Source organism: Squalius cephalus (assembly GCF_949319135.1).
Source record: "Squalius cephalus genome assembly, chromosome: 13".
Classification (NCBI taxonomy): Eukaryota; Metazoa; Chordata; class Actinopteri; order Cypriniformes; family Leuciscidae; genus Squalius; species Squalius cephalus.
Genome location: NC_137134.1, coordinates 34702740 through 34729512, shown reverse-complemented (window position 1 = coordinate 34729512; position 26773 = coordinate 34702740). Strand labels below are relative to the sequence as shown.

General features: G+C 40.0%; 2 protein-coding genes across 2 annotated transcripts; both read right to left on the bottom strand.

Moving 5' to 3' along the window:
• Window positions 1-383: 383 nt before the first annotated feature.
• Window positions 384-25590, bottom strand: LOC307170003 (uncharacterized protein). Its single transcript, XM_079890933.1, has 5 exons — window positions 25537-25590; window positions 4055-4363; window positions 3556-3876; window positions 3045-3344; window positions 384-2807 (listed from the first exon to the last, which is right to left on the bottom strand). The coding sequence occupies exons 1-5, from the start codon at window positions 25583-25585 to the stop codon at window positions 2596-2598; spliced, it is 1191 nt and encodes a 396-aa protein (XP_079747059.1). The 5' UTR covers window positions 25586-25590; the 3' UTR covers window positions 384-2595.
• Window positions 9852-17106, bottom strand: LOC307170013 (uncharacterized protein). The gene is made up of 5 exons (XM_079890945.1): window positions 16973-17106; window positions 14216-14536; window positions 13710-14012; window positions 10192-10338; window positions 9852-10100 (listed from the first exon to the last, which is right to left on the bottom strand). Exons 1-5 carry the CDS (start codon window positions 17022-17024, stop codon window positions 10084-10086), a joined length of 840 nt encoding a protein of 279 aa, XP_079747071.1. The 5' UTR covers window positions 17025-17106; the 3' UTR covers window positions 9852-10083.
• Window positions 25591-26773: the final 1183 nt, after the last annotated feature.

Here is a 26773-nt window from a genome sequence, read left to right as displayed (position 1 = left end):
CTGGCGACGGCACTGCCTAAATGTCATAGCGCCACCAGCTGGCCAGTGCTAACTGAAGCGTCGTATTGAAATTCTCACCTAACAGCTTCTTCTCCCGCCTTCTTTGATTTGATTGGTCATCTAAAATATTTTTGACAATGACGATCGGTCAGATGACGGCTGAACTCAGCTCAGATGAGAAGGTCTGTTTAATATTGGTGCTGTGCAATATCTCTGCAGTACCAAAGAAGAGTCACTAGGGGAGTAGTACTTCTATACTTGTATTAATTCTACTGAGAAAACATGAGAAAAAGGTGAATAAAGACTGAGAGTCAGTGTTCAGAAATGACTAACTCATTTGTTTTGAACTATTGTCATGAAGGTAAGAGGATCAGACAGCAAATGCGGAGAAATAGTCACTTTAATTGAAGCAAAGCTTGCCAGAGAGTTCAATAAACAGAAATGGTTCTCAAAGGGAAACTTAGAACTACAAGCAGTAGTAAAATGTTCAAATAAGGTCTCGGCTTGTTGAAAACGAAAACAGTAGTCAGCCCAGGTGAAAAGAGATGCTCAGAAGATAGCTCCGTAACAGGAAAAGGAGCAGGCTGAAGTTTTCCGAGGATGAGTAGAGGCAAGCGGTGATTCTCCAGTTCAGTAGATCAATCTCAGTGACAATCAGCTCCTGACACGACAAGACTAAGACATTACATGACAGAGACAGGGATTAAATGGCATTCTTCCGTAGAGAGAAAATATAATACTCAGGCAAAGACAGGTAGAAAAAGGGGAAAAGAAATAGGAATGCTAATCAGATGAAAAGGGGATTCAGGTGAAGAAGGGAATGAGCGATGGCTAATAGTAAAGGAGAGACAGCTGAGAGGAATAATGATTAAATGAGGAGGTGTGTGCGTGAATGAGGAGGTGTGTGCATAAATGAGGAAATAGCGCTAATGTGTGAGTGTGTGTGAGAGAAAGAAACAGGATCATGACAGTGCCCCCCCCTCAACGAGCGCCCCCTGGCACTCCCGAGGAGGAGGGTTGACGGGACCGAAAGAAATCATCAATGAGTGACTGATCTAGGATGTCTCGAGAGGGTACCCAACTCCTCTCCTCAGGGTCATAACCCTCCCAGTCTACAAGGAATTTCTGACCTCGACCCCGGCCGCGGACATCTAATAACCTTCGGACAGTGTAGACAGGAGAAACCTCGACATGAATAGGGGACGAGAAAGAGCGCGGAGGGGGACGAATAACCGGTTTGATGCACGAAACATGAAAAACAGGATGAATGCGGCGGAGATGATTCGGAAGCTTAAGCTGGACTGAGACAGGACTGATGATCTTAGACACACGAAAGGGCCCAATAAAACGAGGGGCAAGTCTGCGTGAAATTGACTGAAGAGGAAGATTAGAGGTCGATAACCATACCCTTTGCCCACAGACGTACCTGGGGCTTCTGACACGACGACGGTTGGCGGCTTTACGAGTCTGTCTTCGGGAGCGACAAAGGGAGGCTCTTACTCTCACCCAGGTGCGTTTGCAGCGCTGAATAAACTTCTGAACAGACGGCACGTTAGAATCAGCACTCTGAGACGCGAAAAGAGGAGGTTAATATCCGAGACAGGCCTGAAACGGTGATAGACCAGTAGCGGAGGACGGAAGCGAGTTATGAGCATATTCCACCCAGGGAAGCTGCTCAGCCCATGAAGCGGGGTTACGAAATGCGAGCGAACGTAAAATTCGTCCGACAGTCTGATTGGCCCGTTCGGCTTGACCGTTGGTCTGTGGGTGGAAGCCGGACTAGAGACTTACGGAGGCTCCGATTGATTGACATAACTCCTTCCAAAATTGTGACGCGAACTGTGGACCCCTGTCAGACACGACGTCAGAGGGGAGTCCATGGAGTTTGAAAACATGCTCAATAACTATCTGGGCGGTCTCCTTGGCAGAGGGGAGCATAGGAAGAGGGACAAAATGAGCAGCTTTAGAAAAACGGTCTATTATAGTCAAAATAACGGTGTTGCCACATGACGCTGGAAGACCAGTAATAAAATCAAGCGTGATATGAGACCAAGGTCGCGAAGGGATTGGTAATGGTCTTAAGAGTCCGGCCGGGGGATTATTGCTAGTCTTTGTCTGGGCGCACTCAGAACAAGAGGCTACAAACCGACGTGTATCCCGTTCGCAAGTGGGCCACCAAAAGCGTTGGTGAACGGAAGCTAAGGTGCCCCTAACGCCGGGATGGGCAGCAAGTTTAGAGGAGTGAGCCCACTGTAACACTGCTTGACGTGCGGAGACGGGAACAAAAAGTAGGTTACTAGGACACGACTGCGGGGGAACAGCTCGAGTAAGAGCGCGTTTAACTAGTCTCTCAATACCCCAGACGGCAGCGCCAACCACACGCTTCTCTGGGATAATGGGAGAATCTGAATCGACAGCCTCCGAGGGATCGAAGAGGTGAGACAGCGCATCAGGCTTTACATTCTTGGTACCCGGACGATAAGAAATCGTAAAGTCAAAACACGTAAAAAATAATGCCCAACGTGCCTGACGAGCATTTAATCTCTTAGGGGAGCAACGATCTGACTGAAATTACAGATAAAACGCCGGTAAAAATTAGCAAAACCTAGGTAGAGAGAGACTGATGCTGAGATCAGACGCACTGATGCTGGACAATACACTGATTCCTTTGTACCAGGAGAGAGTCACATGACTCACACTCAACACTGATGAACACACCAATGAACATGAAGATGATGATGATGATGATGATGATGATGATGAACAGTGCGAAGAGTTACTGATGATGACAGGAACAGGCAGACGAGCTGGAAAACATGAGAGAATAAAGACAAATGAGGACGAATAAAGATATTCAAGCAGAGGAATATACATGAGAGGAACCAAGATTAATAAAAGTAGAGCATTTAAAACAATCTGAAATAGAAAGTTAAATATTAAACTGATAAAAAGCTATTTAGACATTAATTCATTTGATACTTCTTCAGATTTACTTTAATGTTGTCTTTTATTTATAAAAGAAATGAAAACAATAATAAACTCACCGTAGACAGTGAGACTGAATCTCTTGATCTTTCTGTTGATCTGTAGTTTATAATTTCCAGTATATCCAGTTGTGGTGTTTGTGATGGTCAGAGATCCAGTTTGATTGTCCAGCTTCAGTCTGTCTCTGAATCTCCCATCAAGAACATCATCATATACAGTGATTCTGTCGGCCGTTACATTGATTTCAGCTATTAAAGTATTTTCATCTCGAAACCTCCACTGAATCTCATCATCATCCTTCATTTCAGTAAGACCAGAGTTTAGAGAGACTGAATCTCCCTCATTCACTGATATTTCACCTGTATCATCAAACACACACACATGAAGAACAAATGGAAAAAGGGTTTGTCACAGATTAAGACTTTTAAATGACTCTGTGATGGTATATAGTTTTTAATTTAATTTCGAAATGAATAATATAAAACAACAGAAAGAAGCAAAATGGTGTGTGGATTAATATTGTATTTTGTAATTAAAAATAAAACATGTTGAAACAAATATTTAACTCACTATAGACAGTGAGATAGAAATCCATCTTCATATGGTGGATCTGTAGTTCATAACGTCCAGTATGTTCAGTTGTGGTGTTTGTGATGGTCAGAGATCCAGTTTGATTGTCCAGCTTCAGTCTGCCTCTGAATCTCCCATCAAGAACATCATCATATACAGTGATTCTGTCGGCCGTTACATTGATTTCAGCTATTACAGTGTTTTTAAACCTCCACTGAATCAGATCATTATCCAGAATTTGGAGAAAAGGCATTTTGAGAGTGACAGGTTCTCCCTCCTTCACTGACACCAAGATTTGTGCACCTCTAGAAGAACCCGCAGCTGAAGAACAAACAGAGTTCATCTCAGATTAACAGTTTATTTACATTTTTATAGTAAATAGTTTTAAATATAAATTTGAAATGAGTAATAAAATAACTGAACAAACAAAAAGTTAAATGGATAATTACAGATTGTGGTCATTGAAATATTAAACAGGTGAAGCAAATATTTAACTCACCAATGACAGTGACACTGAAACTCTTGATCTCATTGTTGATCTGTTTATAAAGTCCAGCATGTTCAGGTCTGATGTTTGTGATGGTCAGAGATCCAGTTTGATTGTCCAGCTTCAGTCTGTCTCTGAATCTCCCACCATCATATACAGTGATTTTGTCGGCCATTACATTGTTTTCTGCTATTAAAGTGTTTTCATTTCCAAACCTCCACTGAATCACGTCATCCTTCATTTCAGTAAGAACAGAGTTAAGAGTGACAAAATTTCCCCCTCGCACAGACACTGACTTCACTTCATCATCACCAAACACTCCTGAAGAACAGAGTTTTTCACAGATTAAAGCTTTAAAAATCACTTGATGTTGTAAATGTGAAGTGAATAATATTCTGCAGCAGTACAAAGAAAAAATTCATGAAAACACATTTAAAACTCACCAACCAGATGCCACAAACAGAGCAAAACTAACATTTTCTTCATCAGTTCACTGAAAGGCCACAATAGTAACTCTTAAAATGTCTGAAACACTCAGACTGATCTGAAACACGACTGAACTGAAATATTTATCTGGTCGTGACTTCAGTCACAGTTTCCGTTCACACGTCCATCTCCTTTAACATCATGAGAATCAACAAGCTTTTGCTGATCTTACATTTATGGGCCTGTATGAAAACTAAGAGTAAACTATTAGAGATCTGTATCTACTGGTAGTGTTGTGAGCTGTCAATCATACTTGATCATGTTTTCATGTTTTGTTAACAATTTTGCTCAATGTATCAAATATATCACGGACAGCTGACTCCTGGAGCTTTTCAAATTCTGTGTGGTTAGTTTGCAGCAGTGGCAGAAATGTACTTTCCCATTATGGTCAATAGATTTGTACCTTTTTTTGGGCATTTTTACCTCTATAAGGGCATTTTTACCTCTATAAGGGTATTTTATGTGAACTTTTATGTAAAATTCTTTACATGAAAACTAAACACACTGAACATACAGTGACAGAACGCCCTCTCCCGGTAGGCGTGACCTCGCGCCGTAACAGGAGAAGTGAGCTAGGGATGGAGGGTGCTATGGATGTGGCCGAGGCGATGCTGCAGGCAAGGAGCCAGGAGATGGAGAAGAGATGGCGAAGGGTAGGCATGCTGGCAGAGGAAGCTGGAGGAGGTTTAGGCAGAGGACGGCTGTCTGGGAGGAGATGGAACTGAAGGGTCCAAGGTTGTGCAGAATGTGGTGATGGGATGGTGGTGAGTGGACGACGATCCCCTGGCGGTAAAGGTGGAGATATTCCACTAACAAAGACCCAGAGCTTGCCAGTGCCGACAGCCCACGGCGGAGACGAGGGACGAGGAAGGGAGGAGTCCAGGTGGTGTTAAGGCAACAGAGACGTGGCTGATGGATCCGCAGGTACAGAGCCGATGGAATCAAGCAACATTGCTGGCACTGGATACCAAGGCGATGCCGCGGCAACAAACGTCGAAGGTGGAGCCAGAGAACCCGAGGGCTGAGGTGGAGCCGTTGTGATGGAAGACAGAGGCGACACCAAGGGGAAGGAAGAAGGAAGAACCCCTTGGTCAGTCGTCACACCATTTCTGCCACGAACATGCGGGTCACCGGCTGGACTACGTCCCTCCACCCCTACGGCTCCACCCGGCCCACATGTCTGTGGCAGAAATGGTGTGACGACTGACCAAGGGGGAGCTGGCAGGACGAGGGAACCCGGTGAAGCCGCAAGTCCGAGGGTCTCAGGTGGAGTTGAATGTGGGAGGAGCCAAGATGGAGCCGACAGGTTGACGTGTCGAGATGGAGCGAAGAGAAAATGGTCCAGAGGCGAAGGCGCAGGATCCTCTCGCACAGAGGAATGAGCTGCAGCTCGACGTCACAGGGACTCCCTGGAGCTGTAGACTTCCGGCAGCGGCGGGGCTCAGGGACTGGCTGAGCTTCGCGGTGCCACAAACATAAAACATTTAGAATAGCACAGTCCATGTAGATTGAAGAAATTATAAAATCATAGTTCATAGTGCTGTCTAGAATCAGCGATGATGAAGGTACCGGATGGGATAGGGTGCAAGTTGAAACTTCCTTCTTGAAGTCTATCAGCCAGTTCTCATTCTTCGTACTCACTGTTCCCTTGTCCGTTGATGTCGCTGACTCACCCCTCTGGTCAGAAAACACCAGCCGTGCCGAATCGTACCACACACTGGAAAAGCAAAGCGAGCCGAGCCGTGCCATTCAGTGGAAAAGCGCCATTACAGTATTGATGGAGCTCCACTTCCAGGACGAGGGGCAGCTCTGTCCTCAGGCGGGGGGAGCTCTCCGTCTGCGAGGGACTCACACTATTTCTCCGCGGTCGATGGTGGTGATTCGGGCTCTGGGTTTGGCCGTGTTTTGGATCAGGGAAGGACGCTCTTCAGTCTCAAGCAACGGATGATGGGCTTCTTTCCAGTTCTGACCGGTGGTGTCTGGGAGGTCGACGGGATGATGGTAATTTACCTTGATCCAGAACAGTGACTCCAGGGTCTCATCTTCGTAGGTGCTGGTGATGGCGAGATTAAAAAAAAAAAAACTTTTTAAAGAAAGACAAAAAAATCTGTGCTCTCAAGAGCAATCCATATCTTGATTCGGTCTTCTGTCACGGGTGTGTGCAGGCAGTCAAAGACAATGTCTTTGTTCCAGACAAAGTTTAGTAGTAAATCCCAAAAGGCAGACAGACAGACAGACAGACAGACAGACAGTGCAGACTGACAGACTGTAAAGGGAGAACTTAAATAGTGAATCAAACTAGATGATTGATGACACAAAGCTGATGCAAACAAACAAGGAACAAACTAAAAGTCCATGAAAACTAAACAGACTGAACATACTGTGACAATAATGCTGATATTGTTTTGAATACAACTTGCAAAATATTAAAACAATAAAAAAATATTTAAAAAAATTAATTGATACTATGTGGCGGCAAGTCACTGTCTTAATGAATAAGTCACTGAATAATTAATTCAGCCGATTCATTCAAAACAAACGACTGATTCAGGAACGAAGCAAGTGACTGCATTTAATAATGGGTCTTTGAATCATCTTTGACTCACCCAATTCGTTAAAAAATACAGATTCAAACAAAACACTGCTGTGTGTGTGTTTCTCAGAGACATGTGACTGCTCTTCTGTGGATTTGTTTGTAGCCCATATGATATAACTATATTCTTTGTGAAACAGAGCAAAAACAGACAATATTGTGTCTAAGATGTAATATTGTGTCTAAGACTGTTAACTTTTTGTTTGTTTAACTTTTACATAAAATCAGTATCGCATTTACAATCATGCTGATGTTCAGGAAAAACAGCACTCTTTCTCGTGTGATATTGCTTAACATGGTCTTACGACATAAGTGTAAAAAGATATGAAAGGTCATCCAGATTTTATCCTCATATCTTGATGTTTGGGGGAATTCACACTGCATTATAAGAGGCTACATCACGCAGTGAAAACGTGCACTCTTAAAGCGCACAGGCAGGAGTTTATCGTACTTGGAGAAAAAAACGTTCCACAAACATTCAGCAGAAGCTGCTTATCCACCCAACAGATCTAACCACATTTCTGTAAATATAAAAATAAGACGAAAACCATTGCAGCATCCATTTTGATCCCGAAACCAGTGAATAACATTTATAATGTTTGCCTGCATTGTTACAACAAAATTAATCAGCAAAATAATAATGCAAGCAAGCGGATTGACAGCACTCTGCACTCGAGCTGATTCAGCAATCTCCCCTGTGGCCATCCGGCTTTCTAAAAGAGCAAATTTCATGTGGAGTTGTTGCAAATGCTGCACCATGAGTGTGGCACGTTCAGGACACCCCTGCACCCATTTGATGAGCACAGTGAGTGCGTCACCTGTCTGGGGAAATCCCACACAGAAGCTGCGCTCACTGAGACGAGCTGTTCTCACTGCAAGAGTATGAGTCTCTCCTCTCTCTGCTCGTGGACTGCTTAATTTTTAGACAATGGTCCCACCCCTCACGCTCTCCTGTTCTCTTCCTCCCAGGAACCTCAGAGGAAGAAACAGCAGAGCCAGAGGACTGAGAGATCGGGCATGAGTGAGCTCACGTCGGCACAGTTCCCGTGTGGCTCACGTGCCGGCCAGACTGGAGCAAAAGGAATGATCTGGCACCCCCAACCAGAGTCGTGGGCCCTTCACCTCTGGCCTCTCAACGGGAGCTTAGGGTCCAATCTGCGAGGGTCCTAAACACTATTTCTGTGACTAGAGCCCTGTCCAATAGATGCCTCTACACCCTTTTGTGGTCTGTTTTGTTCGGCTGGTGCACCGCCTGGATTGAAGATCTGACATCCTGTGACATTTCACTGGTACTGTCTTTCCTTCAAGAGCTCCTCGACAAGAGTTGCACCTCTTCCACTCCGGCAAACTATTGCCCCTTTCTCTAAAAACCGCCCTCCTGCCAGCCCTATCATTGGTCAAGTGAATGGGTGAATTGCAAACACTCTCTGTGAGTGCTTCTTGCCTTGAGTTTGGGCCTAACGATGGCAAAGTCATCCTCAAACCAAGACATGGCTAAGTACCTAAGGTGCTCTCTACTCCATTCAGAGCACAGGTCATTACTCTCTCTGCTCTTTCCCCCTCTGAGGGCAAGCATTTACTCTGCACCGTTCGGGCCAGTTCAGGCAGTCGGAGCATCTCTTCGTGTGCTTCCGAGGACGCACCAAAGGACATCCGGTCACGAAGCAAAGACTTACCCACTGGACAGTGGATGCAATTGCACTAGCTTATGCTTTGATGGGCCTATAGCGCCCCATCAGCATAAATGCACACTCCACCAGAGGCTCATCCTGGGCATGGTCCAGCGGAGTGTCTGCTATACAAGCAAGGGTCCTATCTGTGTAGCTGGGCTTTGACTGATTGGACTAGGTCTAGTGACCCAATACGAGTGAACCATTTAGATAGTACGTTCAGTCGGTTACTAACGTAACCTCAGTTCCGAGACAACAGGAACGAGTACTGTGTAACTTGCCTTGCTATCATGCTGCACACTTCAGTCGAATTGACCCGAGTTCCTATGACAGAATGCTCGCATTATATAGAGGGGTAGTGTTAAAATATTTTATCTATTCTATAGAAAACAATTGTAGAAGTAGTTTGAATACTATACAAGCCATATGTGTTTTTAAGGCCTATGTGACTGTGACTACAAAGATCAACAAGAGAAGTGTGCGGCCACTGAGCAGTTTTTGCTTAGTCAGGGATTTTCCAGTAAACAACAGGTGATGTGAAAGATTCAGATCATTGTTAAGAGGTGTCACATGAGAGACTGTTGAGAGGAGAAACAATCAAAACAGTTGTTATATTACCTTGGCATTACATTACAAAAGAATAACTAGTAAACACTGCTGCGAGGGTGTTTCTGAGGGAGTGATGGTTAATTTGACATCTTTCTCTCTTCTGACTGCTGTAATCAATCTCTCTATATTTCCCCTTTTGGAAAGTCATGGAAACACTATTGGATCAAATGAAAGCTCAAAATAATTATACTTGCTGTAGTCTTGATGTTTTCATTTGAGCTCCATCAGATGAGGCCGTTTACTGTTTTCTGGTTACCGTTTTATAAAAGCAATAAGGTACTGGAGGCGTGCTGTATTGTGAATATAGTCAAAGGCTATAGTCGTGTCTAACCACACCCTTCATTCGTGAGGGACTTATTCACATTACAGCACACTAATTGCTTACATAAAATTACTATTCCTCCAGGGGGCGCTTGACATAATAAATGTAAGAAAACATGGAGAGACTCTTGAACCTCAGAGTGAGAAAGCTTTATTGCTAAAGGCAAGCAAACACAGAGTAAATATACAGCAGTCGTACTAAAATTCTGTGTCTTGTAGAGAAATATAAACAAAAAAAGCCTTTCAAATCGGAATTTTTTAAATCTGACACTGAAAGAGAGAGCACAAGCACAAATAATCATCAGTATTTATGACAAAAACACTAGAGGAACAAGAACACACTTGAAGTTCAGTGTTCTGCTTTAGATTTCAATACTTTCTGAAAAAGATAAACATATAAAGGCATAAATTATTAAAACTCATAAATATATATGAAAATCGGGTTGTGAGAAATTACATAAATCATGTACCTGATGTTTGAATCTGTGCTTGATCTTTTTCAGCTCTTCTGGATCTGATGTCATAAACCAGAATAATGACAGTAGCCACGCCCACCAGAGCAGAGAGGACCAATCGGATCACAGCTTCAGTAGGACCACAACAGTTGTTCTCAGAGTCTGAGAAATAAAAACATCAAACTGAGATCAGCTCAGTCAATAAACTTTAATATCAAAAGTAAAGCATTTAAACAAATTGATATAGAAAGTTAAACATAAACCTAGATGCTACTGATGTAAAATAAAAAGCTAATTAGTATTTTTAACTAATTAATCATGATAAGATGCTTCTTTAGATCACCTTTAAAGCTTGAATAACTAAAAGAAGTGAAACATCTATGGTTACTCACGTAACCTCAGTTCCCTGAGACGAGGGAACGAGATATTGCTAATGCTAATGCTAATGGGGAAACCCCTTCCTCCAAATACTACAGAAGCCTTAATTAATCACGCCAGTAACACTGGCCAATGGTGTTCAAGAGCGCAAAATATAGAGGGGCTTCCACCACTATACAAGGTGGCACTTGAATGTCATTATTTTGACTGAAGCAACTTGATACTGCAAGATGCCGAGCTAGATGACACAGCAGTATATGCAATGTATCGTTCCTTAGTCTTAGGGAAGTTATATGAGTAACTGGAGACGTTCCCTTTCGATTCAGTTCTAAGTTCGCCTTGTACGATGCCCACAAGAGGCCCGAGAGTCCAGAGACTCATATCTCCGCAGTGGGGGCAATCCGATCTCACATGACACTTTATTAACAGGAAGAACAGCTCGTTCTACGCGTCATATGCCATTGCACATGCGCAGTCCTTTCAGTTTCGGTTTTCAGTACGATCAAGTGTTTACATGTGCTCTCGATCGGATTAGAAAAGGAATAAACCACCCTGATCGATTAAGGTGTTTAGATGAAGGCTTTTCTGTCCGATTGAGCCGTCAATCCGTTTACTAATGGATTGTTTGTTTGCATGTAAACGCATTGTCGATCGCAGATAGTTCTTAACGAGTTTGATACGCTCGTGCTCGTTATGGTGCGGCGTCCTCTACTGTCTGGCAGTGGCAGTACTTTCTGTGGACCCCCGACTGAGCCTGGTTTCTCCCAAGGCTTGCCACTGTCGCCTATTTCGGCTTTGTCGCCTTTGGCTTGCTTAGTTGGGGCATTTAATTTAATATTCAACAGTATTATTGATCTGCCTGCATTGAGACCATTAAATGAGAACTGAACTGAGCTGGACGATGACATCACGGTTTTCTCCAGAGCGGCTATATATACTGTAAATGAACTAAATTAATAACTTTTTTACAACAAAAATAAGCCATCACTGAACTTACTTAAGCTGGACTGTGATGCTATTTTAATCTAGAAACAAACTTTGTTGCATTATTTCCCTGTTACCGCTGTAAAGCTGCTTTGAAACAATCTGTATTGTAAAAAGCGCTATATAAATAAAGGTGACTTGATTTGTCACGTCTCATGCCCAGCAATTGCGAAAGGCCATCCTTATCCTCATCCTTAAGGCTCCCCAGAACACAGCAAGGGATGAGAAGACGTTGTCCACTGCAGCGTGTGGATCAGGGTTTCCCGCAGCACTTTGGAACTAAGGCGGCCGCCTAAGCAACACACGCCTGCCGCCTTAACTAACGTCTTCAAAAAAAAATTTTTTTAAAATCGCTTTTAAAAAGCTGGTGCGTCAATTCATCCTTCACAGGGAGTTTGATTGACATGCGATCTGAGTCTGACCAATCAAAATCCACCATTTTTGTCCGACAAAGCAGTCAGGAGAGTTAGATTAACGTCGGTGGAATTGACCTTGGCTTTAACTGAGGCAGTCTGTCACGACACATTAAAGACCCACAAAACGTTAGGCCTATTTATTGTTTAATTTTCTTTGACTGACCAAATTTGAAAGTTGAGACTTTGTTTCATAAATATTACCTGCTCGGTCCTGCTGACCGTTCATTTAAGACTTTATTTAAATCATTTAAGACTGCTCTTATGAGGACACTCGACAAAACGGACATTTTGGCATCATTTGTGTGTGTTATGGTTTGTTCAAACCCGAAAGAGAACTCGATACTGACGCGCGTCTTTTCTGTGGGTCGTGTGTGTATGTATGTGTGTAATAGGCAGGACTTACAGCGCGGCCTCTTTAGTCTCGTCGGGCTTGAATGGTTTAAAAGCATTCACATTAATAAGATCGTGATCATACAACGCTAGTCAACAGGTGACAGAAAAAAACGGATACTGCGTAATTGCGTAAAAAAATTTTAACGCTTTAGTTTAAACTTTTTTTTTTTTTTTTTTTTGTGCGGTGACTTCAATGGGTAAAAATTTAGTAGTCGAGTTCACGACAAAATTTTATTTTTAAAATTTGCACCCTGTTGACTTCAATGGGTGCAAATTTAGTTGCGGAGCTCACGCGCGTGATCATAGGTACTAAACCTATGCGCGTGAACTCGGCAATCGACTACTTTGGACTTCAGCCGAAAACAGGATGTAAACACAGGTATTTGCGCTGGCTTAAATAACATCATTTTTATACATTTCTTTCACATCTACTGCAGTCAGATTCACTCGTGTTCACTCTGAAGGAATCACTCACATTTTCTGTGCACTTGTAATGACACATCAAGGATGTTAAGAGGCTAAAAGCAGGTTTAGTACTTGCCCCATTGAAGTCAACAGGGTGCAAATTTTAAAAATAGAATAACTCGGTGTAGGCAACACCGATTTTTGTCGTTGTTCTCTGTATTGACAGCACTCCAAATGTACAAAAAAATGAGCTCAATGTTAAAATTGACCGGAGTTCTCCTTTAACTAACACATTTTCTGCGGGAAACCCTGGTGTGGATCATTATAAGTCTTGCTTGATGATAGGCTTCTTGCAGAAGGTTGACTGAAGGAAAAGATTCTGAATGAATGACATTCAAGCTCCTCCTTATATAGTGTGGGAAGCCCGCCCATATTTCGGGTGTTACCGCCGTGATTAAACACACTGTAAACCCGAACAGTACTACGTCACAGTTACTCTAACCAACGTTATCAGAAGAATCCATTCAACATTGGCGGACACTCGCAAGCGACCGGAGCAAACTTAATGGAACAACTTGTAAGTAAATCAAACATCTGTGAACATTTCTTATATGCTTTTTGATTGTTTGAATATCATGATGAAGACATCTTTCAATCATTGGCAAACGCTGTTACGCAGAACAGTAAAGCTGTGCTTCCCCAGTGCTTTTGAATGCTACTTTAGAGTCACTGCTTAGAGTGTAATTTTAACGTCAAAGCAGGGCAATAATGTTAAGGTCTTGAGACTCCCCTGCTTCACAGAATAATATTGATATGCTAAAGCCGCCTTGCACGTTCAAAATGTGAGTATTCTGAACTTATCGGGTTTTAGTACTTGGAGGAAGGGGTTTTCCATAAGCGTTAGCAAACGCAATGCCGAGGTGAACCGAATTGAAAGAGAAATTAAATTTAACTCACCGAAGAAAGTGAGAATGAAAATCATCTTCATATAGTTGATGTCAAGTTCATAAACTCCAGAGTCTGTGTTTGTGGTGTTTGTGATGGTCAGAGATCCAGTTTGTTTGTCCAGTTTCAGTCTGTCTCTGAATCTCCCATCAAGAACATCATCATATACAGTGATTCTGTCGGCCCGTTTATTGATTTCAGCTATTACAGGTCCATATTCAAAACTCCACTGAATCCGATCGTCATCCTTCATTTCAGTAAGATCATTGTGTAGAGTGACAAAATCTCCCTTATTTACTGATATTTCCTTCACTACTGTCTCACAAAACACACACAGAACAAACAGAAACAGGTTTTTTTATATGGTATTTGATATTTGATATGGTTTAATAAATAGTTTGAAGTTTAAATTGGAAATGAATATCATCAAACAACAAAAGCAAAATGGAGTTTGGAATAATAATTGTATTTCTGTACTGATTAAAACATAAAACAGGTGAAATAAATGTTTAACTCACCAGAGACTGTTAGATCGAAACTCTTTCTTGCACTGTTGGTCAGTATTTTATAATATCCAGCATGTTTCATTGAGGTGTTTGTGATGGTCAGAGATCCAGTTTGATCGTCCAGCTTCAGTCTGTCTCTGAATCTCCCATCAAGAACATCATCATATACAGTGATTCTGTCGGTCCGTTTATTGATTTCAGCTATTAAAGTGATGCTATATCCAAACTTCCACTGGATCAGATCATCATCCTTCATTTCAGTGTCAGAGTTTAGAGTGATTGAATCTCCCTCTTTCACTGACACTAGCCAAACACCATTAACTCCAAACACTCCTGAAAACAGAGTTTTTAACAGATTAAAGCTTTAAAATCACTTGATGTTGATCTGGATCGAAGCAGGAAATATTCAGTGTAAGAGTAAAAACATGACATAACATTATTTAATTTTTGAATCACAGCTTATGGTGTTTTGACATCGACAACCCAACTGCATTTTACCTCAAACTTGCGACTAGTTAACTTTCTAAAGAAGGCACAATCGTTTCTCGGGTCGACATTAACACACTGCAAAAATATTATTCAGAATTTAAAATATTTGTATACCACTTTTTATTGTGTAAAGGTGTTCACGAGATACCAACCTTTAGCGAACTTGATTTCAACGAACACTCGTTTTCATGGAGGCGTGGTGTGCACGGAGGGGAGGGGCTGTGTGTGTGTGTGAGCGCGTGAGAGAGAGACGCGTGAGTGACAGAGAGATGGAGGGAGAGCAGGGAAAGGATGAAAAACGAAACGCAATATGTGGCGGCCGGTGTTTTGCTCTATGAAAGACATTGACAAAGACGAAAACTCTATAATTTTATTTTATTTTAGTTAGTTTTGCCAAACACACATTACAGTTTTAGTTAGTTATCGTTTTTTTTGTAATGCCTCGTTTTTATTTCTGTTAACGACAATGTTTATTTCCACCTAGTTTTATTTTTTTCACTTGTTTTCGTTAACGATTATAACCTTGCTCAGAACAAACAAAAAACAAACACAAAAGAACGGCTGTAAATAAAGGCTATTCACTTAAATTAAAGGGTTTATGCTTTCTTTAATTTCATACGCTACTCTATATAGGGAGAACAGACACGCCAAATAGTTACTAACCTGATACAGACTAATATACACGTAGCTGAAGCGGACTGATATCGCCGTGTTCTAGAGCAAGGTTTACGTAAGGTAAATAAGCGGGTCAGTCTGAAATCTCTCAATTAGAGCGCGCTGCAGTTCCATTTTCAACCACAGATTTACATTGGAAGAACGTGTGGCGCTGTTGAGCTGAGGAGGATCCGAGACCGGCTGCCCTGCTTAGTATTATCAGGGGGGCGCTGTTTCATAAAATATTGAAGCTTCCCCGGGCGCCGCCATTGATTAGCGGACCTCCACCTGCTGTTAGCATCCCATTGACTCCCATTCATTTTGGCATCACTTTGACAGCGAATAACTTTACATCTGAGGCGTTTAAAGACTCCATTTGTCCATTATTTATTTCTAAAGAAACACGAAAATGTATAAAAGGCTCCATTACCTTGTATCTTACGTTATGGCCCCGTAGAAGCAGTTTTTGTAAAAATAGGCTAACGATTGTGTCATAACCACGCGACTCTCTGTCGCACAGTAGAGAGATTACCGTATAGACAGGAGGAGAAGCTTGCGCGCAATCGGGGGGACGTGGAGTCGAAATTACCAAATAATTCATCAGAATACTTAGCAAAAGTTTCTCCTGCTCCTGCTCATGGACAGCTCCTACTCACGCTCTCCGTCTCTGCAAGATTCGGAAGGGAATGATTTAGATTTCTCTTGGCACAGCTACTAGAAGACAGACGGGTTGCTCACGTCACATCTACGTCGTCAAGCTCAGTTTGAGTTTGCACAGTATCTCAGCCATCAGGAAGAGAGAGCTTCTAATTGACTTCACTTGTCTCCATTGAATTCAATGGGGTCGCTGTGTCCATTTCTTTTACTGTCTATAAGTATTATGAATACATGCCTGTCGAATCTATATGCGCCTCATTTTAATATATACTACTCACTTTACGACTTTAAATAGTCTAGAAAAACCAAAGAAAAAAATTCTGCAGAATGCTGAACACATTTATTAAGTGTAGTGTCAGTTCTGGCAGGTCACGTTAGTCAAGCTCGCATCAGCTGATCCACGTCTACCTATAGGAATACGACGCCTATCACTGTATTCATATATAAGCTCCTTATTATCAACAGCTATCACGTTTCTCAGGAGCGAATTACCCTCCTCCCTCCCCAGCTCCACCTCTCGTCAGTCAGGATTTGGCCTTCTGAGTGCCCTTTGAATCAGAATAAATTCTCGAATGATGTACTTAAAATCTTGAATTAATGATATCTGCAATACCTTCATGTTGGTTCTGTTCTGTTTACCCTAGGGGGTTTATTGCTGCTCTTATCCATGCTATCGGCTGCACGGATGCACAGGGAGTTCTCGCCCAGAACAGAACCATACCGCCAATCCTAACTATATGCTAATGCTCTATCGTATTTGACGATAGTGGTCCCTCCTGACAGAAATATTTTATTTCATTAAATCAATCCCTAATAACTGAGTATAAACCTGAATTTAAACTTTTAATAAAAAAATAAATAAATGTAAACAGATTAATTACTTCTATATGAGAATAACAGTGAATATTTTGTAACCACATGATATCAGAACAGAAACAACCGAAGTCATAAAAACACATTTAAACTCACCATCCAGACGCCAGAAACACAAGCAGAGCAAAACAGGGAGAAACATCTTCATCGGTTTCAGTCCACAAATATGAAAAGACAAACTCTTCAAAACTGGTTCAGTGATAAACAGACGCGCTGATGTGAAGCTGCTCTGTAGTAAAGTGAAGTGAAACTCTACAATCAGTTAAAATAACTGCACATCTTTAAGTGTTAATGGGTGTGACTGTCTAGCACTTTCTCTGCTGATAAAAATCACACTCTGAACATCGTCAGTTTGTCACTTTGAGCTCCAGTACGCCTCCAATTCCTGTAAGTCAATGGTGTGACTTTCAACAGAAATAAACTGACCGATAACATGTTAAAAACATCTTAACCCTTTCACGCATAGTAGTCACTACAGTGGACAGCTATTAAAAATGCATTTTCTTGAATTTGCACGGGTTTTTATGGCAAAGTTGCACATCAATCTCTTCATTGGACCCTTGTGCATCATCCTATAAATTGCAATCAAGTGGCAAGCCTTTGTGTTTCGATTTTTCCCCCCTCCAAACTAAGATGGCCAAGGGTCAGTCAGACATGCCAAGTTGCTCCAGAATATCCACCCATTCCTTCGAATCTAGGAGACTATTGGTGGTAAAAAAAATATTGCAGCATCAAGCAATATCTAATGAGTCATATCACAGTAAAATTTTCCAAGTTTTGATTTTAGATTGAGAGAAAACTCTGATTAATCACATGTCCACTGTAGTGGGCGTCATGCATCAACTGCTATATTTCAGCTACAATTCATAATTATAATGTGAATATTGTTTTTGAAATTTAAAACTTAAAAACTTAATCTGCAGTGACTTTTTTACTGTAAATAAATGTACTTGTATTATTAGAAAGTAATGTTCATTGACATTGAAAAAAGTCATGTGATTACATATGTATGACACTTGTAATGCATTACTTTATTTGTTAGATCAAAAAGTAATCTGATTTCATAATGCACGTTATTGTAATGTGTTTTTTTACTCATAACATCAAAAAGTAATCTGATTACGTAATGCATGTTACTTGTAATGTGTTTCTTTACTCATAACATCAAAAAGTAATCTGATTACATAATGCATGTTACTTGTAATGCGTTTCCTTACTCATAACATCAAAAAGTAATCTGATTATGTAATATGCATTATTTTAATGCATTTCTTTACTCATAACATCACAAAGTAATCTGATTATGTAATGCATGTTACTTGTAATGCGTTTCTTTACTTGTTACATAAAAAAGTAATCTGATTAGGTAATGCACATTACTTGTAGTTAATTACCTGTTAGATCAAAAAGTAATCTGATTAGGTAATGCATGTTACTTGTAACACATTACTTTACTTGTAACATCAAAAAAGTAATCTGAATGGGTCATGCATGTTAGTTGTAGTGCGTTACCCCCAACACTGATCATTTCAGATGAGATTGAAAAAACGTATCGCTAGGTTTTCTCAGAGGAGGGCTATGATAGAAATGTGCATGTCCATCTTGAACATAATCAGAATTATCAGCTAATAAGGGTAAATCTCCATACTCTGTTGCACTGGAGGGAGCATCTGAGTGGTTTCCACAGTTGTACCTTGACAGACTGTAGAAAAATCTGATGGAATCATGTCCTCATGTTCTGATATCAAAGATACGCCAAGTGCAACTTGTATGAAGTTGTATGAAGCCTTTGCAATATTTTGCATTTAGATGTTTTGTATATATTTTATAGTTTTCACATGATTTGATATAATTGTATTGATTAGTTCGTTAAATTCACATACTTTATGTGTTTGATTATTGTCTTATATTAAATCTAGTACATCTTAAGTTTAAACCAAATGCATGCTGTCCACTCAAGTGGACATCTGAAGATCTCTTTGAAAAATTTGTAAAAAAATTAAATAAAAATCAATTCTTGTTTTTCATGCCCTAAGAGCAATAAAAACACATAGGAAAAAAATCCTGACTGAGGATATCATAATTCATGCATGAAAGGGTTAAAGTAACAGTTTGATCTTGTCATGAGATCCTGTGAGTGTTTGTCTCTGCTCTCTCCTGTAACTCTCTTCAGGACGTTTGTTGTTCATTTCTGATCAAATGTCTCGATTGTTTCTCCTCTCAGACTGATTTCAGAGTTTCTCTAATGGTTTTATGGAGCAGGAACAGATCGCCTGCTATAACTGTGTGTATGAAAGTGTTCTCTGATATCTTCATATGATTAATATTTAACAGCTATGGATAATGACCCTGATGTGACGCTCTAAATGCTCACTTTGTTCAGAGTGAACACGCATTAGTGAGACGCTCACACAAAAACACTGAAACCGAGGACGCACTGAACATAATAAATGTAATTAAACATGGAGAGACTCTTGAACCTCAGAGTGAGAAACTTTATTGATAAAGGCAAGAAAAAACATACAGCAAATACACAGCAGTAAAGTGAGATCTGTGTCTCTCTATTCACTTTTTTTTCATTCACTTTCATTCACATCTGACAGAGATATAAACAATAAAGACTTTATTTTTTAAATCCCAAAATAATCAAGCTCAAATATTCAGTGTTAATTATGACCAAAAAAAAAAAAACACTAAAACAGAAAACACACTTGAAGAACCTTTAAATTTCAGCATTTTGCTTTAGATTTCAATACTTCCTGAAAAGATGATCATATTAAGGCATAAATATATCTGACATACATTAATATATGCAAAATTAGTCTGTGAGAAATTACATCATCAATTATGTACCTGATGTGTGAATATGTGCTTGATCTCGTTCAGCTCTTAAAACACAATAGAGCTGGTAAGTCAAATATTTGCCCCTTCCGCTAACCCCACTGGACCTCTAGGTTGAAAAATCGTCAATGCAAGTGAATGGGAGAAAATAATTATTTTCTGGTCCCGTTTGAATTGTGCCATGAATGTGAACATATGTTGTCTGTGAATTTTTTATATAATCTTTCGTGTAAAGAATGCAACAATTTAGCGGGTAGAAGTTTGATACGGGTAGACTTTGTGTGTGAGCACTTTGTGGACTACAACTCTTCGCTGCTTTCGACGCGTTTGAAACGTCACCACCACTCGCACACGGACACTAGCTCACGGATCCCGCTAAACATGGCTGTCTTTGGTGCACTTCACCGCCTTCTTTCAGGGAGAGGACAAAATCGTTGAGGTTGGCGAAAACCACGGGTAAGTCAACTTTATGGGGTGACATCACATAGGCGACATGTAGTCTTTCTCGTTATGCCTTTTCCACAACTGCTAGCCGAAGAATCATACCATATACTGTCAAACTCGTAACATGAAAAATTATATAAAAAATTCACAGACAACATATGTTCACATTCATGGCACAATTCAAACGGGACCAGAAAATAATTATTTTCTCCCATTCACTTGCATTGACGATTTTTCAACCTAGAGGTCCAGTGGGGTTTTACGGATGGGCGGGACTTACCAGCTCTATAATGACAGTAGCCACGCCCACCAGAGCAGAGAGGACCAATCGGATCACAGCTTCAGTAGGACCACAACAGTTGTTCTCAGAGTCTGAGAAATAAACACATCAAACTGTCAATCAGTCAATAAACACTAATATCAGCGCTAGGGGTTGCACGACTACTGATTTCTGCAAGTCGATTTCTTATCAAAACAATACTCGAGTTACTCGACTACTCGTGTTTCATGCGACTGTAAATAAAAAGACATACTAGAAATAGTTCTTGTCAATAAATGTTTATTAGCCCAGTTCATATCCTTGTTTTTCCAGGCGCGCCTATGCCACGGCGAAATGAAAACATCTCAACTTTTCAGAATGCCACAAGCGCACCGCAGGTCATGAGACAAAAACCAACCGATAAGCTTGCATTTCTGTAACAACATCTAAAGCTCGGCCGAACAGCTGATCATAGCTGTACACGGCGGGATTTTATTTCTCATCTCCATAAATATATCTAGTAGCCTAGTAAAGCTAATGCAAGGGCTAGAAATCATTTTAGAAATCACGTTTTTAGACGTGATATGTGAACGGCCCCTTACAGAGTTGGCAAATTACGATATTTTTGTCATCCTTGATGAAACACTTCCACACATCTGATGTGTGGTGTCTGTTGGTGATGTTCGCAATTTTGAATTCATTTATGGCTAATGGGCGCTCGAGTAGTCGATTGTTTCCAACAGCGCCGAATAGTGGTTGAAGTAGTCGATCTCTCGACTAGTCCGTGCAAGCCCTAATCAGTGCTGACATCAACTATTATTTCTGAATACACAGAAATATGATCAAATCTAATCAATAATCTTATATTCCAAGTGAGTTTTTATACAGTCTGTCATCTCAAACTATAAAATGATTTAAAGAATTCAACATGTAAATAGTAAATAAAAATATTTGAAGAAGACAAATGATCTCTTCTCACCATAGACAGAAACTCTGAATGATTTTGGTGAGAAACTTCTTCTTCCTGAAAACTTCAGTAGTTTATAATCTCCAGAATGTTCAGCTCTGGTGTATGTGATGATCAGAGATCCAGTTTGATTGTCCAGCTTCAGTCTGTCTCTGAATCTCCCATCAAGAACATCATCATATACAGTGATTCTGTCGAACCATTTATTGATTTCTGCTAAGTGTTTTCATCTCCAAATCTCCACTGAATCACATCATCATCCTTCATTTCAGTAAGATCAGAGTTTAGAGAGACTGAATCTCCCTCCTTCACTGACTCCTGGACTGAATCACCACACACACACACAGAGAGAGAGAGAGAGAGAGAGAGAGAGAGAGAGAGAGAGAGAGAGAGAGAGAGAGAGAGAGAGAGAGAGAGAGAGAGAGAGAGAGAGAGAGAGAGAGAGAGAGAGAGAGAGAGAGAGAGAGAGAGAGAGAGAGAGAGAGAGAGAGAGAGAACAGGGTTTGTCACAGATTAAAGGGGGGGGGGTGAAATGCTCATTTTCACTCAATCTCCTGTTAATCTTGAGTACCTATAGAGAAGTATTGCATCCTTCATATCTCCAAAAAGTCTTTAGTTTTATTATATTTATATTCAGAAAGATAGGCTGTACTGAGTCTTTCCGGAAAAAAACGAGCGGCTGGAGGCGGGCCGTGTGGGCGAAGCTAAAGCTGAGCTAACGCGCCGAGCTAACAACACACAGAGACAATAGAAGCAGTTTTACTCACCGAACCTTTATCATTGTGACTGCTCGATCCTTAAGCATTAGACGATCTGCAAATCCGTCGATCTGGGCTTTGTTTATAAAACAATCATCGTCGAAATGCAGGGAACAAACAGTCTACACAACTCCGTTTATGCTCAGGAAAAACAAACTCCATCCACTGGTCCCTTAGCGCTGGGTTCTTTGGGAATCTGTGCAGGGTTGTCTTGCCCTGGCAACCAAAAACACACTTCTTTGGTGACATTGACTTCCCAAAAGCCGGGCAGGGCGCTTTGATGGCGAACTGCTTTCGCTCTCTTGCTCTGGTCTACGGTTGCGCGCGCGCCCGCGTCCTTCCGGAGAAGTGCCCTTAGGACCCGTATAAGGAAATTCCGCTACATCTGACGTCACACATACCCATAATCGAAAAAAACTTTCCGAAACTTGTGACAAACCGGAAGGACAATTTTTGGCTCAGAAATACTCCTTCAAACGTACAATTTAATTTTTGAAACTTTGTCCATGTTTAGCATGGGAATCCAACTCTTTAACAGTGTAAAAAACTCAGTATGCATGTGTGACCTTTACCAAATAGCTGGTAGAGATGTCGACCAAATTGACTACGCCACCCCCACTTTTCTGGGATGGGGGACCCTAACAATGATGATTTTAACACAGGCAGTTCAAATAAATGAACCAGAAGCCGGAGTGCAAAAATTTGATAATTTATTAAAATGACAGATACAATCCTTCACAGATATGGTGGTTGGAATAACATGATTGGTAGCACTGTCGTTCAAAAAAATATTTCACAAACTTACGAGAATAAAACAAACCAAAACCTCAAAAAGAACCAAACACACATACCACAACAACCCCACTAAATTTAAGAAAACATTAAACAAAAAGCAAAAAATGAAAACAATGCACCAAACAATCAGAATTAAATTATTTAAAAAATATGATAAATTAAAGAAACACAAATGGTGTATCTAACATTTGAATTAAGCTGAAAAATTATAATGTAAATTAAATTATATAACAGAAGACAATGATAGATATGGCACTCAAAATAAAACAAATCAAACAAATCATAAACTGGAAAACACACCACATGGGAGGAAACCAAAATCAACCCAATAAAAATCAAAACCAATCAAACCATATATCAAACATACAAACCAATAAGACCTCCCATACAGTGGTACACCAGTAAATAAGACAGAAAGATTTCAAAAAATGAATACCAAACCGCTACAACAATGACATGATTATCCAATTAACGAAAGAAAACAAAATCTCGATTTCAGTGGGAAAAGAAACGATGACCACCGCCCAAAGAAGGTTTTGAAACCTGTAATTAAAACCAATTCACATTTTATTACACATAGGAATCAACATATTCTACCTTAAAACAAACGTATAAAATACTCACGTACTCAATACACTATAGTTCACTTGGTTGGCTGAGACATAACGGTCTCAATGAGAGGCAAAAGTGAGTTGTAACGCAGTCTATTCCTTACAGCGTCCGTCAATGCAGGCACCAATGATCCTAAAAATACACATTCTAGGTCTTTAGCACCACCCTTTACATAAATCATTAATAAACTTAACCATGCACTCACGTCGAGCCTTCTCAGATCAACAAGTCATCGGCACAGGAATGATCCTAAAATACATTCACAAGTAGCCAAGCCCAAACGCAGAGTAACACGCACACTGCATTCTCCGATCAACAGGTCATCAGCGCAGGAATAATCCTAAGACACATTTGCGGGAACATTATACTAACATCTCTCCTATTAAGATCAACTCATAAAAAACTTGTTTACTCACATTGAATCCAGGTACAGCACTAACACACAAGCAGTTCTTCCAACGCGCCAGTAAAAGGAGAGACCACGCACACTCGTGCATCAAGCAGAGAATGAGAACAAACGCTCTTTCATTGACACCCGCGAGACTTTAAATGCGGCCGACCCAATCACCTCACCTGCCAACTTAAAGGCATAGTATACTCATTCTGGTTACACATGAAATAGCATTTCACCCCCCCTTTAAGATAATCAGTTAATGATTTATAAAAGTAAATAGTAAAATTTAAAATGAATATCATCATTAAACACCAAAAGCAAAATGGAGTTTGAATTATTAATTGTATCTTTGTGCTGATAAAAAAACAAAGCAAAAAAAACAAACAAAAAAAAAAACAAGTGAAACAAATATTTAACTCACCAAAGACAGAGAGCCTGAATCTCTTGATCTCACTGTTGATCTTTAGTTTATAATCTCCATCATGTTCAGTTGTGGTGTTTGTGATGGTCAGAGATCCAGTTTGTTTGTCCAGCTTCAGTCTGTCTCTGAATCTCCCATCAAGAACATCATCATATACAGTGATTATGTTGTTATTGATTTCAGCTATTAAAGTGTATTCATCTCCAAACCTCCACCGAATATAATAATAATTCTTCATTTCAGTAAGATCAGAGTTTATAAAAAACTCTCAGCAAAAAATCACTTGATGTTGGTTTGATGAAGCTTCACTAAAATACTTTTACAGTAATAATTTAAATGAGAAGTGAATAATATTCTGCAGCAGTTCAAAGACTAATATGATGAATGAAAAGAGAAATGGCTGCTCTAGCGCAAGTTCTACCGGGAAGACTCAAACGTCACTTCATTCATTAACCACAGATCTAGCCAATCATCACTCAACATATGAAGTATATAAGTCCTGTTAACACCCATTACCACGTTCACAGATACCTACCCCGGCGTTCACTCCCATCCTTCCCAACACCATCAAGTAGGAACCAGTCCCTCACATGACAATCATCGGAGAACCTAAAGTCATTCTCGTCCCTGCCCATCGATTTTCCTGCAACAAAGAACTTTATCATTTCATCTATTTGATACTAATTTGCATACAACTGTTAAATAAATCTTATTCATACGTTCTCTTGCCTCCTGAGTCTTTCTGGTAGAACTATTTATGGAACAATGACTAAAAAAGAGACTTTTATGTAAAACTAATGCTCTTGAGTCTCTGAGCTTCATATTATTAATAATATTTTATTTAATAAATCCATGAAGAAGCTGAATTCAAGCTTGATCTCAGAGTAAAATCACAGTTTAATTATTTCTCTATGAGACTAACTGTAACATGTTTGCTCTGTTTAGGTTTAGTTTTCTCTCTGTTTCCATTTGCCTGTGTTCTCTATCATTGAATGTTAATCTTCTCTAACTTTTTCACAGATTAAAGCTTTAAAATCACTTGATGTTGGTTTGATGAAGCTTCACTAAAATACTTTTAATCATTTAAATGTGAAGTGATTAATATTCTATAATTTAACCAGTAATTTATCACATCAAAACAGAAATATAAATAATGTTTTAAAACTCACCATCCAGACGCCACAAACACAAACAGAGCAAAACTAATTTGAGGAACATTTTCTTCATCGGTTCACTGAAAAGCCCACGATAGTAACTCTTAATGTCTAAAACACTCAGATTGATCTGAAAGACTGAACTGAGATATTTATCTAGTTGTGTAACCTCTCACACAGTTTACACTCGCACGTCCATCCTCTTTTACATCACGAAAATCAACAAGCTTTTGCTGATCTTACATTTTTAAATGAATTCTGGCCCTGAATGAAAACTCAAAACCAGGAACAGGCAAAGTTCAGGTGATCAGCAAACAGCTTCTCTGAAGCAAGGCAAAACACACAAGCAGTGAACAAAGTTTAAGTCCAAACCAGTGTAAATCAAGCAGAAATAAACAGGCTTGATAATGTATCTCAATCCATACTAGCATTTTCATGTGTTTTCTAAAGGTCTGAAAATGTTTAAATCATCTTTGCATGTCTAAATCATAATATGAGCTCATTGAGACTATCTGGTACCAAGGTCACTCTCACTTGCTCTGAAAGACTGAAGTGAGATATTTATCTGGTTGTGTGTGAATCCTCCCCCAACCTCAGTTAGTTTCCGCTCACACATCCGTCTCCTTTAACATCACGAAAATCAACAAGCTTTTGCTGATCTTACATTTTCAAATGAATTCTGGCCCTGAATGAAAACTAATAGCAGAAGAGTGAAATATTGGATTAGATATCTGTATCTACTGGTGTGTTATTTAGTGCTGTGAGCTGTCAATCATATTTGACCTCTGACCTGTGACTCTTATTTGACTGTTGATGGATTCACTTTATTTCAGTGTAAAGATGTTTTGTGTAGAGTGGAAGATTGTGAGCTTCTGTGTGAAAAAAAAAAACGCTTCACACACAAACTGACACACACAGCTCTCAAAAACATCCAGATGAAGCTGTTTATCCATCAACATAACATACTAGACAGATTGCGGAAACCCATAGCTGGTTTCAATTTCACTTAAAAACTGAACTGATAATGGTTTTATTTTAGATTCAAATTCAATTTAAATTTTTTTTTATGTATTATAAATGTCATACTTTTTCATAAAGATTTAATATAAAAAGCAATTTTATGATAGCATTAGGCAAATCAGGCAGACCATTAATAAATTATTTTACTAAAAAAGAGTATTTGTGAATTATTCAAATTATTGATGTAATTCTTTTTTCTTCTTTGAATACATCTCTTTTTCAAATGTCTTAT